Raw genomic sequence first — 11,280 nt, forward strand, 5'->3', positions numbered from 1 at the left:
GCTGCCCGGCCTCCTGGCAGCTTTCCTCTGCTTTACTGGGGGGCTGGGGGGGAGGGGGCAATGGGCATTAGGATTCAAACACAGAACCAGAATCAGAGGACCTCAGCAGCCATCAACTCCCCATTCCATATACCAAAGACCTTCCAGTGACAGGGAGCTCACTACCTCCCATGGCAGCCTATCTCCCTCTTGGTTATCTCTAATTGTTAGAAAATTGTTCCTGACTTCAAGCCTGAATTGGCCTGTTGGCACCTCCCCCACCCCCCCAACTCCTTCTGCCTGAATCATTGGCTTATGGAGCACTTTGCTAATAATTAGAACAGAATTTATTATTATTATTCAGCATCAAATCCATGGTAGACAGCTAGAGATGAAGGACGGATGGAGGGGGAGGAGGAGTAAAAGGGGAAGGAGGGGTAGGGCATCCAATAGGACTGGAGGAGGAAACTGGGAGAGTCTGGAAAGTTGGAGAACTGTGGGGGGGGGGGGGAGAGAAAGACTGGGGGAGGGAAAATGGAAAGAAAGGAAGAGGAGGGAGACTGGGAGGAGAGGCAGACAGCGGAGGGGGACTGGGGGAAGGGGACTGGGAGAGAAAAGGGAGAAGGGGACTATGAGGGAGAAGAGGACTGGGGGATGGGCACTGTGGGGAAGGGGGCTGGGGGGGGAAGGGAACTGGGAGGGAGAAAAAAGGGGGAGGGGACTGGGAGGAGAGGAAGGGGGCATCAAGAGGCTTCCTGGAGCAGGAGGTGGGAAGGCAGGATGGTGCTTGGTGTGTGGTGAGCCTCTCTAGGACAGACCCCCAGGGCTAACTGGCCACCCTGAGGCCTCTCTAATTCTGCTGTGGGACTCAGAAGCTGAGGAGGGGGCCCCATCAGGGGCTCAGCCCACGGGATCAAAGCAGGCAACCGGCCGCCTTTCGATAGCAGGAGTGGTTTTCCACCTCTGTCACCAGTCACCTCCCTCTCCATTCACCCAGGTCTGCTGGATCTCATCAGAATTCGGTGCTGGGAACAGGGAGGGAGGTAGGCCAGAGCTCAGAGATCTGAGGGCAAGATGGATTGTGGAATCAGAGCATTCTAGATTTAAAGCTAGAAGAGGCCTCACTGGTCATAGAGTCCACCTCCCCCCACTCCTCCTCCCTGGTTTTACAGATGAGGAAACAGACCTGGACAGGTGTTCAGAGCCACAGCCAGTATCTAAGGCAGGCTTAGGATCTAGGCTTTGTGCCTCTATAGGTTAGATGGAGTCTGGCGCAGTTTGGTCTCCAAAGGTCTGGGTGGCTCAGGAGCAAGAAGAAAAATTGGGAATGGAGTCCTCCAAAGTTTGGGGGCTCAGGGACTCCCCAAAGTCAGAGGGAGACTGGGCAAAGGAGGGTAAGGACTGGGGAAATAGATGCTCGACAGTATTGATGGCTTAGGAATCAGTAGGGTAGAGAGAAGAGACAATGTTCAGCAAAGGTCCTTGGGGTTCCAGATTGGGGAGGGGAGGCCAAAGGAGGAACTGAGTGTCTGCAGACATCTCAGGGTCAGTAGTGGGGCTGAGGCTGGGGGAGGGGAGGAGGGCCGTGTGGGGGGGGCAGCATCTTACCACTGGGTGGGGCAGGCTCAGCCTCCTTGTCAGGACTAGGCTTTTTGGGAACATCCTTAGCTTTGGCAGCAGGCTTCTTGGCAGCTGTGAGGGAATGGAGGCCAAAAAGGGTCATCTTGATCTTCTGGCCCTCAAGGACCCCAGGGGTGCTGAGCACAGTTCCTGCTCTTCAGATGTCCCCCAGCACCCAATCCTGGATAGCTCAGCCATTTTAGTCCATCCCTCCCTGCCACCAGACACCTGCTTTCCCTTACTTCCTCCCCCTGGAATCTTACCATTCTCCAGGGACAGAGGGCAGCGCCAGCAAGACCAAGGAGGATCCCCCCAAATAAAGCTTCTGCTCCTTCCTCACCCTCCCCAGCCCAGGCCAACTGGTCTTGACCTTTTCCAGATGGTCTGGCCTGGGGTATAATTAGCTTGATCCAGGGTCAGGTAACTAGACACTCATGTGCTGAGCTCAGCATCCAACACCCAGCACTGAGGACCCACCCAGCACCCAGTGCCAGCATCCTGCTTGGACCCCCTTCTCCCACTGAGTGCAAGGGGTTCCCTCTCTCCGATGTGGGGGCCCTTTCTCATACACACAAGGGGTCCCCTCTCCCCAATGTGGGAGCCTTTTCCCTCATACACAAGGGGGCTCCCTCTGCCCGATGTGGGGGCCCTTTCTCATACACACAAGGGGTTCCCTCTCCCAGATGTGGGGGCCCTTTCTCATACACACAAGGGGTTCCTTCTCCCCAATGTGGGGGTCCTTTCCCGTACACATCAGGGGTCCCCTCTCCTTGATGTGGGGGCCTTTTCCCCTGCACACATGGGGACTCCTCCCTGATGTGGGGGCCCTTTCCCTTACATACAAGAGGGTTCCATCCTGCTACCAGTGACAGGGTCTTTTTCCTACATTTCTTACACAAAGGGGCTCCCTCCCCCCATCCTGGTAAGGGACTCTTCCCCACCCCATGCCAAAGGATACCTCCTCTATCCTAGCCCAAGGAGTCACTTTCCCTCAGACCCTGCCCTTCCGCTCATTAGCCTCCAAGCTCCCCTAATCCCACACTTCCTTTTCTCTGTCCTTGATCATCTTCCTCTCCCATCTTCCACAGGGATCGTCTGCCCCATGCCCCTCCCCCAGCTTTGGGACTCCTGGCCCTGAGAGGGAGCATACCCCTTCCAGCCTCCCTTTCAGGAAGAGGTTGGGGTGAGGGGTTGGGGGGGTCCCCACCTGGTTTGGGCTCCGGCATCTTAGCCTGTGGCCAGTCGGGAACCTTCCTGAGAATCAGGCCCTGGGATGGATGGCAGGGTGGGGTTTTAAGGAGGCCGGAGGCTCCCCAGAGACACCTGACTCAGCTCCGACTGCCCCCCCCTCTCCCCCCCCCCCCCCCCCCCCGCTTCGAATTCCCCAGGCGTTCTCTAAAGGGTGAGAAATAACAGCTGGGGGGAGGGGGGAGGAGAGTAGCCTGGATCCCTGGGGAGGCTAGGGCAACAAGACTCTGGTCTCTGAGGCAAGGAGAGGGGAAGGGGGGGAGGGTTTTGAAGGTCAGGACATCTGGTTCTCAGTGGGAAGCCTTAGGCAGGGCTGGGGAAGGGAACACCTGGGTCCCTACCGTTTGGGAGCTGTGGAAGTAGGTTACCTTGGTATGGGGGCATAGGGCTGGTATGTCAGGACAACTGGGTCCTTGAGGGAGACAGGATTAGGGTATTGGGCCTCTGGCATTCTTTTGGGTTAGGGCAGGGCTGGGGGCCCAGCCACCCAGATTTCTGCAAGTTAAGCATCTTCAGAGAAATTGGACCCCCTGGGAAAACCAGAGCCAAGTCCCCAGGGTCAGTGGAGGGGTTAGGTTTCTTGGAGTGGGCACCAAGCCCCAGGTTAGTGTGGAGGGCTGGCTTGAGCCAGGGTGGCCAGCACCCCAGGGACCCCTCTTTGCCTAGCAGAGACCTGCTTTCTCCCACTGGGGTGTGGAGAACTTCCTTCGGCTTTCACCACTAGGGGCCCCACCCTAGTGAAGTGTTATCCCAGCCCAGCTGCTGTGGCCAGGCCACCTGGCCTAGACTGCTCCACCCCCAGGGTCCCCTGCCCAGAGCCAAGTACCCCTCAGAGGAAGTTTCCACACTACTCGCCCCCAGCTCCCCAAGGAAGGAGGGAGCTCTGGAGGAAATGGGAGAGAGAGCACAGCAGGACCCAGAAGGGCTGGGGAGCCCAGAATTCATAGGTCCGTTCCCAAGCTGGAGCCTGGGGTGGAGGAGGGAGGAGGGTTTGAGGCGCTAGCACAAGCTCTGGCCCTCCCTCACCAAAGCACAACAAAACAAAACAAAACAAAACAAAACACCCTTTTAACCTTAGCAGGTCCGGCCGGATGCTTGGCCAATCCAAAGTGTAGTGCTTGGTGACATCATCAGTCTCTGGTCAGACTCTCTCCATTCAGGGAAGGGGGAGTGAGCAGTAGTGAGACCAGCCAAGTACAGGGTGGAAAGGGATGAAGAGCTCATGGCAGGGAGTCTGAGAGACACAGATCCAGACAGCCAGGGGGACTCTGAGAGAGCTGGAGAGAAAGAGAGTGTTAGAGGGGGGAGGATGGGGGAGGGGAAGATGGAGGGAGGAAGAAAGGGAGAGAGAGAGACAGAGAGACAGAGAGACAGAGACTGTTAGAGGAGGGAGGATGGGGAGGGGAAGATGGAGGGAGGGAGAAAGGGAGAGAGACAGAGAGAGAGACAGAGACTGTTAGAGGAGGGAGGATGGGGGAGGGGAAGATGGAGGGAGGGAGAAAGGGAGAGAGACAGAGAGAGAGAGAGAGACAGAGACTGTTAGAGGAGGGAGGGTGGGGGAGTTAGAGGGGATGGGGGAAGGGGTTGGGGGGGGAGAGGGAGAAACAGGGGGAGAGACCTGGAGCAAGGAGGAGGAACAGACCAGGAGGGAGAGGCACACTCAGGGAGGACAGTGAGGAGGGACATCGGGAGTCGGGAGCCCAGCAGCAGCTAAGGTTTCCAGAGCAGAGATGGATGGCTGGGGAGTTGCTGGAAAGAGAAAGAGAGAGACCCCGAGATGGAGACCATGGAAGAGACAGAGCAATGGAGACAAGGAGACAGAAGCGCTGGGGCAGCTAGGAGGTGCAGTAGAGAAAGCGCTGGGCCTGCAGTCACGGAGACCTGAGGTCAGACACTCACTAGCTGTGAGACCCTGTTGGCCTCGGTTTCCTCATCTGTAAAACGAGCTGGAGGGAAGGGCAAACCCTTTCCCAATGGGGTCACAAAGAGTTGGACACAGCTGAACGACAAGTGTATGTGTGTGTGGGGGCGGGGGGAATGTCCAGAGGCCCAGCCTCCCCCCCACATTGGGGGTGGGGCACAGGAGAAGCTCAGTAATTTCATGGCATTTGCTCGGGTTGATTCGGTGTTGGCAATTTTCAAAAGGAATACCCCATGTTCAAGTGTGTTCATCTTTTATTTGCAAAATTCATTACTTTGTAGGGTGAGACACAGAACCTGAGGTCTGTGGTAGGAAGGGGCAGGGAGGTTGGTTGCCAGGGGCCTCTTCCAAGGCATGTTGGTAGGGAGAAACAAACTCTGCCTCGGAGGTCAGAGGACCAGGGTTCCAGGCCAGGCCAGAGTCCTCATGGCTTCCCTACAATGGACTGTGAGGCCACGCTCTTCTAAGCCCAAAGGTTCCAGGCCCCTCTGCACAGCCCTGACCATAGGAGGCACTGCGAGAGAATGGTGCCGGAACCCGATGAGGAGGATTGTGGGAAACAACCCCAGAGAAAGCTCCAGTGGGCAGGGGTCCCAGAGGCCCACATAACAATAAACCTCACAAAGGTCCTCCCTCCAGCATCTAGGGGACAGTGCTCAGAACCTTCAGAGGCAGCCCATACCACTCTGGGAACCCCGAGAACCCCCAATACTCAGATCTCAAAATATAACCTCCAGGCCAGACAGAAGCTTAGAGTCATCTGGTCACCCTCCCTTGATTGAGAAGCTGAGGCCCAGACATGGACAACACACTCAAGGTCACACTGTGAGTCAGGGTCAGGACCAAATGTCACGGACAGAGACCTTAGGGATCATCCCCTCTTCTTACACATGGATAGACTGAGGCACAACCAAGTGGCACAGCTGCCTCAGAGAACCTTTTCCGTATGAGAGAGACCAGGGCGGAAGGGTTACCCGGGCAGCCGCTGCTGGAGCCAGGACCTGGACGAGAACAGGTGAAGTTAAGTCCCTCCCTTGTTCCCCCCCACTCCTTTGCTACGTGGTTCCATCTAGCTCAAATCTAGGCCCAAGCCCTCGGCAGACCCTTGGCTGTGCTGGCGACTTTTATTTCCCCAGGCCAGGGGACTTAGCCCCAAGCTCTGGCAGGGAGGACGGGCAAGCTCCAGGATGGTCCCAGCTTGGATCTGCTCAGGCGGGAAGGGCCTGGACCATTGGGCCCTTAGCTCCCAGCCCCCTCACTTTTATAGTTAAGGACGTCAAGGTCCAGCTCCCCAAAAGTCACAGGGCATGTCAGGGCCGAGTCCTCCAGACCCCCGGCTGGCAGTGAGAGGGCTGGAAAAGTGGCTTTGTGATCGTTGAGTCAGGGTTGCGGATGGATCTGGGGTGGTGGTGGTGCTGGGCGGGCCCCAGTCTTCCCCACCCAATCCCAAGAAGCTAGCGCTGCAATCGTTCTAGGCCAGGGATGCCTGAGGCCCTAAGACAGCCCCAGACAGGGTTTGGAGAGGGCTCCCTCAGCCCTCTGACGTGGGGAACCTTCACAGGCTCAGGAGTGGGGATCTCCCCGGCATTAGCTCAGGAGCGGCCCATCTCGAAGGCACCATTAGCTCAGGGAGGGGGGACCTCTGAGCCGCCAGTGCCCCCCACCCTGTAGCCCTGGAGCCCTCACGCCCGCCGGGGGGTCAGCAGGGTGCTGTCAAACTGGTACGTGAGTTTCCTCTTGACCTTGCGGATTTCTCCCGTCTTGGCGTAGTTGCGCAGGGCCCGGGCCAGCTTCTGGTAGGTCATGCGCTTTCGGTTGCCTTTCTGCTGGCCCCAGCGCCTGGCCAGGGCCTCCTTGTGCTTGGAGGAGAACTGGAACACGCCGGCCCCAGGTTCAACCCACCACACGCACTCCCGCATGTCCCCTCGGGTCAGCAGCCCCAGCAAGAACTGGTAGAGACGGAGCTTCTTCCGGGCACCTGGAGAGGAAGAGCAGGCTGGGAGTCAGCCAGGAGGCCCCCCTTCACATACTCTGGGGACACCTGCCTTCCTTCAATTCTCCAGAAGCCAGTCCGTGGGCCGATAGGCGAAAGTATAATTAGTGGCTGGGGCCAGAGACAGGAAGCACCAAGGATTTCCTCAAGCTTTTTTACAGATTCTGTGGAGAGACCTTGGGGCAACACGGGTGGGAGGGGGGCAGGGGTTGCCTCAGGGCAGCTCCTGGCAAAGCTGAGCACCCTCCCACAGTAACTAATTATTCCTACTTAATATATGCTAAACTATGATTACCTGCTAAAAAATATAAATGCTCTTTGTAGGCACCCCTGCACATCAGCAGCCCGGACTAAGTGTCAAGGGTCCCCACAGCTTTGCCTCCAAATCTGCCTGGGGCTCTCCCCTCTCACTCCCACCCCACCCCCACGAGGAACCCCAGGGGTCTTCATGGGCAACATCTTCATTTCATAGATGAAGAGACCCAGGGAGGGGTCACAGGGCTGGGAAAGAGGGGAGCTTATGGGAGCCCCCTGAGGGCACAGCAAGACCATATCGACTAAGGGACGGGCTGACTGCCTTTAGGGGGGGACATGATAACAGGCTTCCAGTATAGGATAGAGGGATTAGCTTTATTCTGCCAGGCCCCAGAGAGCAGAACCAGGAGCCACCGGGACAAATGACAAAGACATCAAATAAGACTTGGTGACAGGAAAAATTTCCTAACAGTTATCAAGCTGTGGACTGGGCTGCCTCAAGAGGTAGTGAGCTCCCCATCCTCAGAGGTCTTTAAGTCAAGGCTGGATAACCACTTAGGGTCATATGCTGTAGCAGAGTACATTCTTGGTCAGCCAGAGGAGGGACCGGGACCAGGTGGCTTCTGAGATTCTGTGATACCTACTTGAAGCAGGCGCTTCCTAGGGACAGGACTCTCCCATCAGACTCAGGGCTGTCTCCCCCCACCCAGACCAGGGGCTCCCAGGTCAGGTGGCATCATACCTGCATCGGCTCCTCTCTCTTCCCTTCCAGCTGCCAGGGCCTCATCGGACTCGCTGTCAGACACCTCCAGGGCTGGGCCATCCATTGGGAACTCCTCATCCTCAGATAAGCCAGAACTGGGGAACTGGGTGAAGGAGGCCAGGGGCTGGGAGCAGGGAAGGGGAGGTCAGAGCTGGTGGCCCCTGGCTCACCTTCCCTCCTCTCCAAGCAGGACTCCCTGAACCTAGCTGTGCCTCTCACTCTTCTTCCCCTCTCTATCACAGAGCTGCAAGGGACCTTAGACATCACCCAATCCAATCTTCTCCCCATCCTCATTTTGGAAGACTCGGAGAAAGAAGTGATTTGCCTGGTCCTAAGCCCGGCCTTGCTCCCCCCCCCCCACCGTGTCACATGACCTGACTCCTACACCCTTCCTCCCCAGCTCATGCCCCTCACCTGGCCTCCAAAGTCCTCCTCCCGGTAGGTGCTGAGCCCTGGGCCTGGGGCCGACTCCAGCTGCCCACTGGGGCCATAGCTGACAGGCAGGTAGGAGAACTGGAGGCCCTGGAATTGGCCGAGTGAGGCCGCCGAGGGGTCGAAGGGCTCATAGGCAGTGGCCAGGCTGGGCGGTGGCTCTGTCCAGCCCCACAAGGAGTCTGGGGAAGGCAGGGGGGGGCGCCTGAGACTTGGCCCCCTGACACAAAGAGGCAATTGTGGAAGGGAAAGGAAGGGCATCTTTGGCTCTAGCATTTGCATACATGGGGAGGGGAGCAGGTGAGAAGGAGAGACCTGATGAGGAGGGAATGGAGGGAGGAGGGCCAGTGAGGAAGTTGGAATCTAGAGGCCCAGAGCCTGGCAGAGGGAGGGGGGAGGATGGAAAGGCTGGAGGGAGAGCCAGGGGGCATGCGGAGGGGATCAAGGGCACTTGGATGGGGGCCAAGAATGGGAGAGAAAGCTGGGGGAGTTAGACCCACTGAGCAGGTAGGTGGGTAGTGCCCCCGGGCAGTCTTGGAGGGCACGAAGGGAGCGGAAGCATGTACTTACCCACCATGCCTTCGGGGTCCATGTAGCCGGGGTGTTTGCTGCTGTCCAGATCATAGAAGACTCCATCTGAGTACTGAGGAGGGGCACCGGGGGGATGGTCACGATGGGGGACCCCACACCGGCCGGAGAAGGACAGAGGAGAGGCAGAGGCAAACTTGGGCAAAACAGAGAGATCGAGACAGAGACAGTGAGAGACGGAAATAGACAAAGCGGGTGGGGCGAGGTTCACTGAAGAAACAAGACAGGTTGCGGACACAGGTAAACGGGAGAGTGAGGAAACGGACACGGAGAGAGAAAAGCTACGGGGCGGACGGAGAGAGCCAGAAGACAGAGGGAGACGGGGCGGACAGAAAACAGACGCGATCGATGCATGGAAGGTTTGCGCGGAAGAAAGGGCGCTCCTGGAGGTGGGTGCGCGGACACCGGGGAACGGGAGGCAGAACTTACCTGGCAAGAGAAGTGGGAATCCTCCAACCTGAGGAAAGGGGGAAAAGACGGGGCGGGGAGAGTGGCTTCGCCACCTGCTCCTGGTGCCCCTCCCTCTCCTCCGAGTGATGGGCCCCTGCCTTGGGCTATCACTCTTCCGCGCCCCAGACTTTTTTTCTAGCCCTGCACCCCTCCCCCACCTGCCCCTCACTCTACATGACCCCCCGTGCCCCTCCCCACCCTGCGCCCCTCCCCCACGTCCTTGTGCCCCTCACTCTCCGCTACCCCCCTGCACCCTTCCCCCACGTCCCTGTGGCTCTTACTCTCCATGTCCCCTCCCCCACGTTCCTGTGCCCCTCACTCTCCATGGCACCACCCTGCGCTCCTCCCCCACGTCCCTGTGCCCCTCCCCCTCCATGGCCCCCATTCTCCTGGCCCATCAATCTGTATTCTCTCCTCTCACCCCTTATTCTAAGTCCCTTACTCTCTGTCTCCTGTGTCCCTCAATCTCCCCATGAGCCTCACGCTCTCTGTGCCCACCCTCACTGACTCCCATCTCCCAATCCTTTCCAAACTCTAGCTCACCAAACAGAACTTCGTGGGCTCTTGGTTTATTTGGGAGGGGGGAGGAAGGTGATTGGGGGATGTGGGGAGAGGCCGAGCAGTAGTTAGAGGTTGGCACCCAAGGCTGTAAATAGAGGGGTGTGAGCCTTGCCCTCCCCCACCCCCAGGGCCCAGCTAGGGACGGGGCTTAGAACAGGAAGGGGGCACTGGGAGCTTTGCGCGGAAATATCCCTGGGGAGATTTGCATGGGCAGAGGCTGAGGTGGGGAGAGTGTTTGCAGGGGTGGGGGCTGGGGGGTTAGTGAAAGTGGGAGAGAAAGTGCTGAGGCTTGGTGGGGGAATCGGACTCAGCCGTGAGAAAGTAATGGGTCCAATCAAGACCTAGAGAGAGAGCCCACGAAGGGGATGGAGATGGGTAAGTGGAAGCAAGAGAGAGTGACCGGGCAGAGGTGAAGGGAGAGAGAGAGAGATGGGGGAGAGGCAGGGAGAGAGACAATGAGAGAGCCATGGAGAGATGGTGGAGAGAGGCAGGGACGGGGAGAAGAGAGGAGTGAGTGCAGAGAGAGACAGGAGGAGGCGGGAGTCAGGAGGGGAGAGACCCGAGACAGAGACAGGGAGAAGGAAGGAGTGAGTGCAGAGACAGGAGGAGACCGTAGTCAAGAGGGGAGAGAGAGAGACACGAGATAGAGATGAAGGGAAGCAGAGACAAATAGAAGGAGGCAGAGGGGGGGAGGAGAGACCTCGCCTGCGAACTCAGAGCCTGGGGGTCCTCACTTACTGTGCAGCCTCCAGTGTGAGCATGGTGGGGCAAGGGTCTGAGGATGGCACAGGGTCTGGGCTCCGTCCTGGCACTGCCAGCACCTTATAGCCAGGGAGGGTAGGGGCGGGACCCAGTGACCTCATCGAAAATCCCCTCGGGGGGGGGGCCCTGCAGATGGGGGATTGCTCAATGAGTCACGTGATTGGGGATGGGAGGGTAGAGTGGGGCACCCGCACTTCTAGGTCCCTGGATTCCTAAATCTCCAGGGGATGCAGGGCCCTTGGATTCTTGAGATGGGAAATGGGGAGAGGCAGATGCCTGAGTCCTAAGCGGGTAGACTGGGTACCTGGGTTCCAGATACCTGGGGCTTTGAGGGGGGATGCATTAGGTTTGATACCTGAATTTTCTCCCTGAGGGTTGAGGACCGGACTTTGGAGTGGGGAAAGCTGGGGCTAACTTGTGTCCCCAAGAAAGGTTGTGTGCCACATATGCATTGAGCAAGTGGTCTTTGAATCCTGGGCCCAGGAACTCAACCAGGGACTTCCTCAGGAGGAAAGGGAAATATCTGAGCCTCAAAGAATCCCATCAGACACCGGAGACCCCAAGGGGAGGAGTCCTCAGAGATGACGTGGCTTGTGAAATTGGGATATTAGGTCGGGGAGGGGAGAAAATGGAATATCTGAAGCAGAGGAATGCTTGGAGATCTCGTGGGCCCACAGATGAGGCCTTGGGAAGGACAAGGGGTCTTTC

At 58.0% G+C, this 11,280-nt stretch overlaps 1 protein-coding gene across 3 annotated transcripts; it reads right to left on the bottom strand.

Annotated features, from left to right (window-relative positions):
• Nucleotides 1–5,019: 5,019 nt before the first annotated feature.
• SPIB (Spi-B transcription factor) lies at nucleotides 5,020–10,673 on the bottom strand. 3 transcript variants are annotated; one of them, XM_036747461.1, is made up of 6 exons: nucleotides 10,549–10,673; nucleotides 9,229–9,256; nucleotides 8,782–8,854; nucleotides 8,194–8,393; nucleotides 7,759–7,903; nucleotides 5,020–6,746 (listed from the first exon to the last, which is right to left on the bottom strand). In XM_036747461.1, the coding sequence occupies exons 1-6, from the start codon at nucleotides 10,671–10,673 to the stop codon at nucleotides 6,451–6,453; spliced, it is 867 nt and encodes a 288-aa protein (XP_036603356.1). In that variant the 3' UTR covers nucleotides 5,020–6,450. The 3 variants fall into 3 exon arrangements, with proteins under 3 accessions (XP_036603356.1, XP_036603357.1, XP_036603358.1); XM_036747462.1 differs by having other exon boundaries at nucleotides 8,782–8,935; nucleotides 10,549–10,594; XM_036747463.1 differs by lacking the exons at nucleotides 8,194–8,393; nucleotides 9,229–9,256; nucleotides 10,549–10,673 and adding an exon at nucleotides 8,603–8,619 and having other exon boundaries at nucleotides 7,759–7,896; nucleotides 8,786–8,847.
• Nucleotides 10,674–11,280: the final 607 nt, after the last annotated feature.

Source organism: Trichosurus vulpecula, chromosome 2 (genome assembly GCF_011100635.1).
Source record: "Trichosurus vulpecula isolate mTriVul1 chromosome 2, mTriVul1.pri, whole genome shotgun sequence".
Taxonomy (NCBI): domain Eukaryota; kingdom Metazoa; phylum Chordata; class Mammalia; order Diprotodontia; family Phalangeridae; genus Trichosurus; species Trichosurus vulpecula.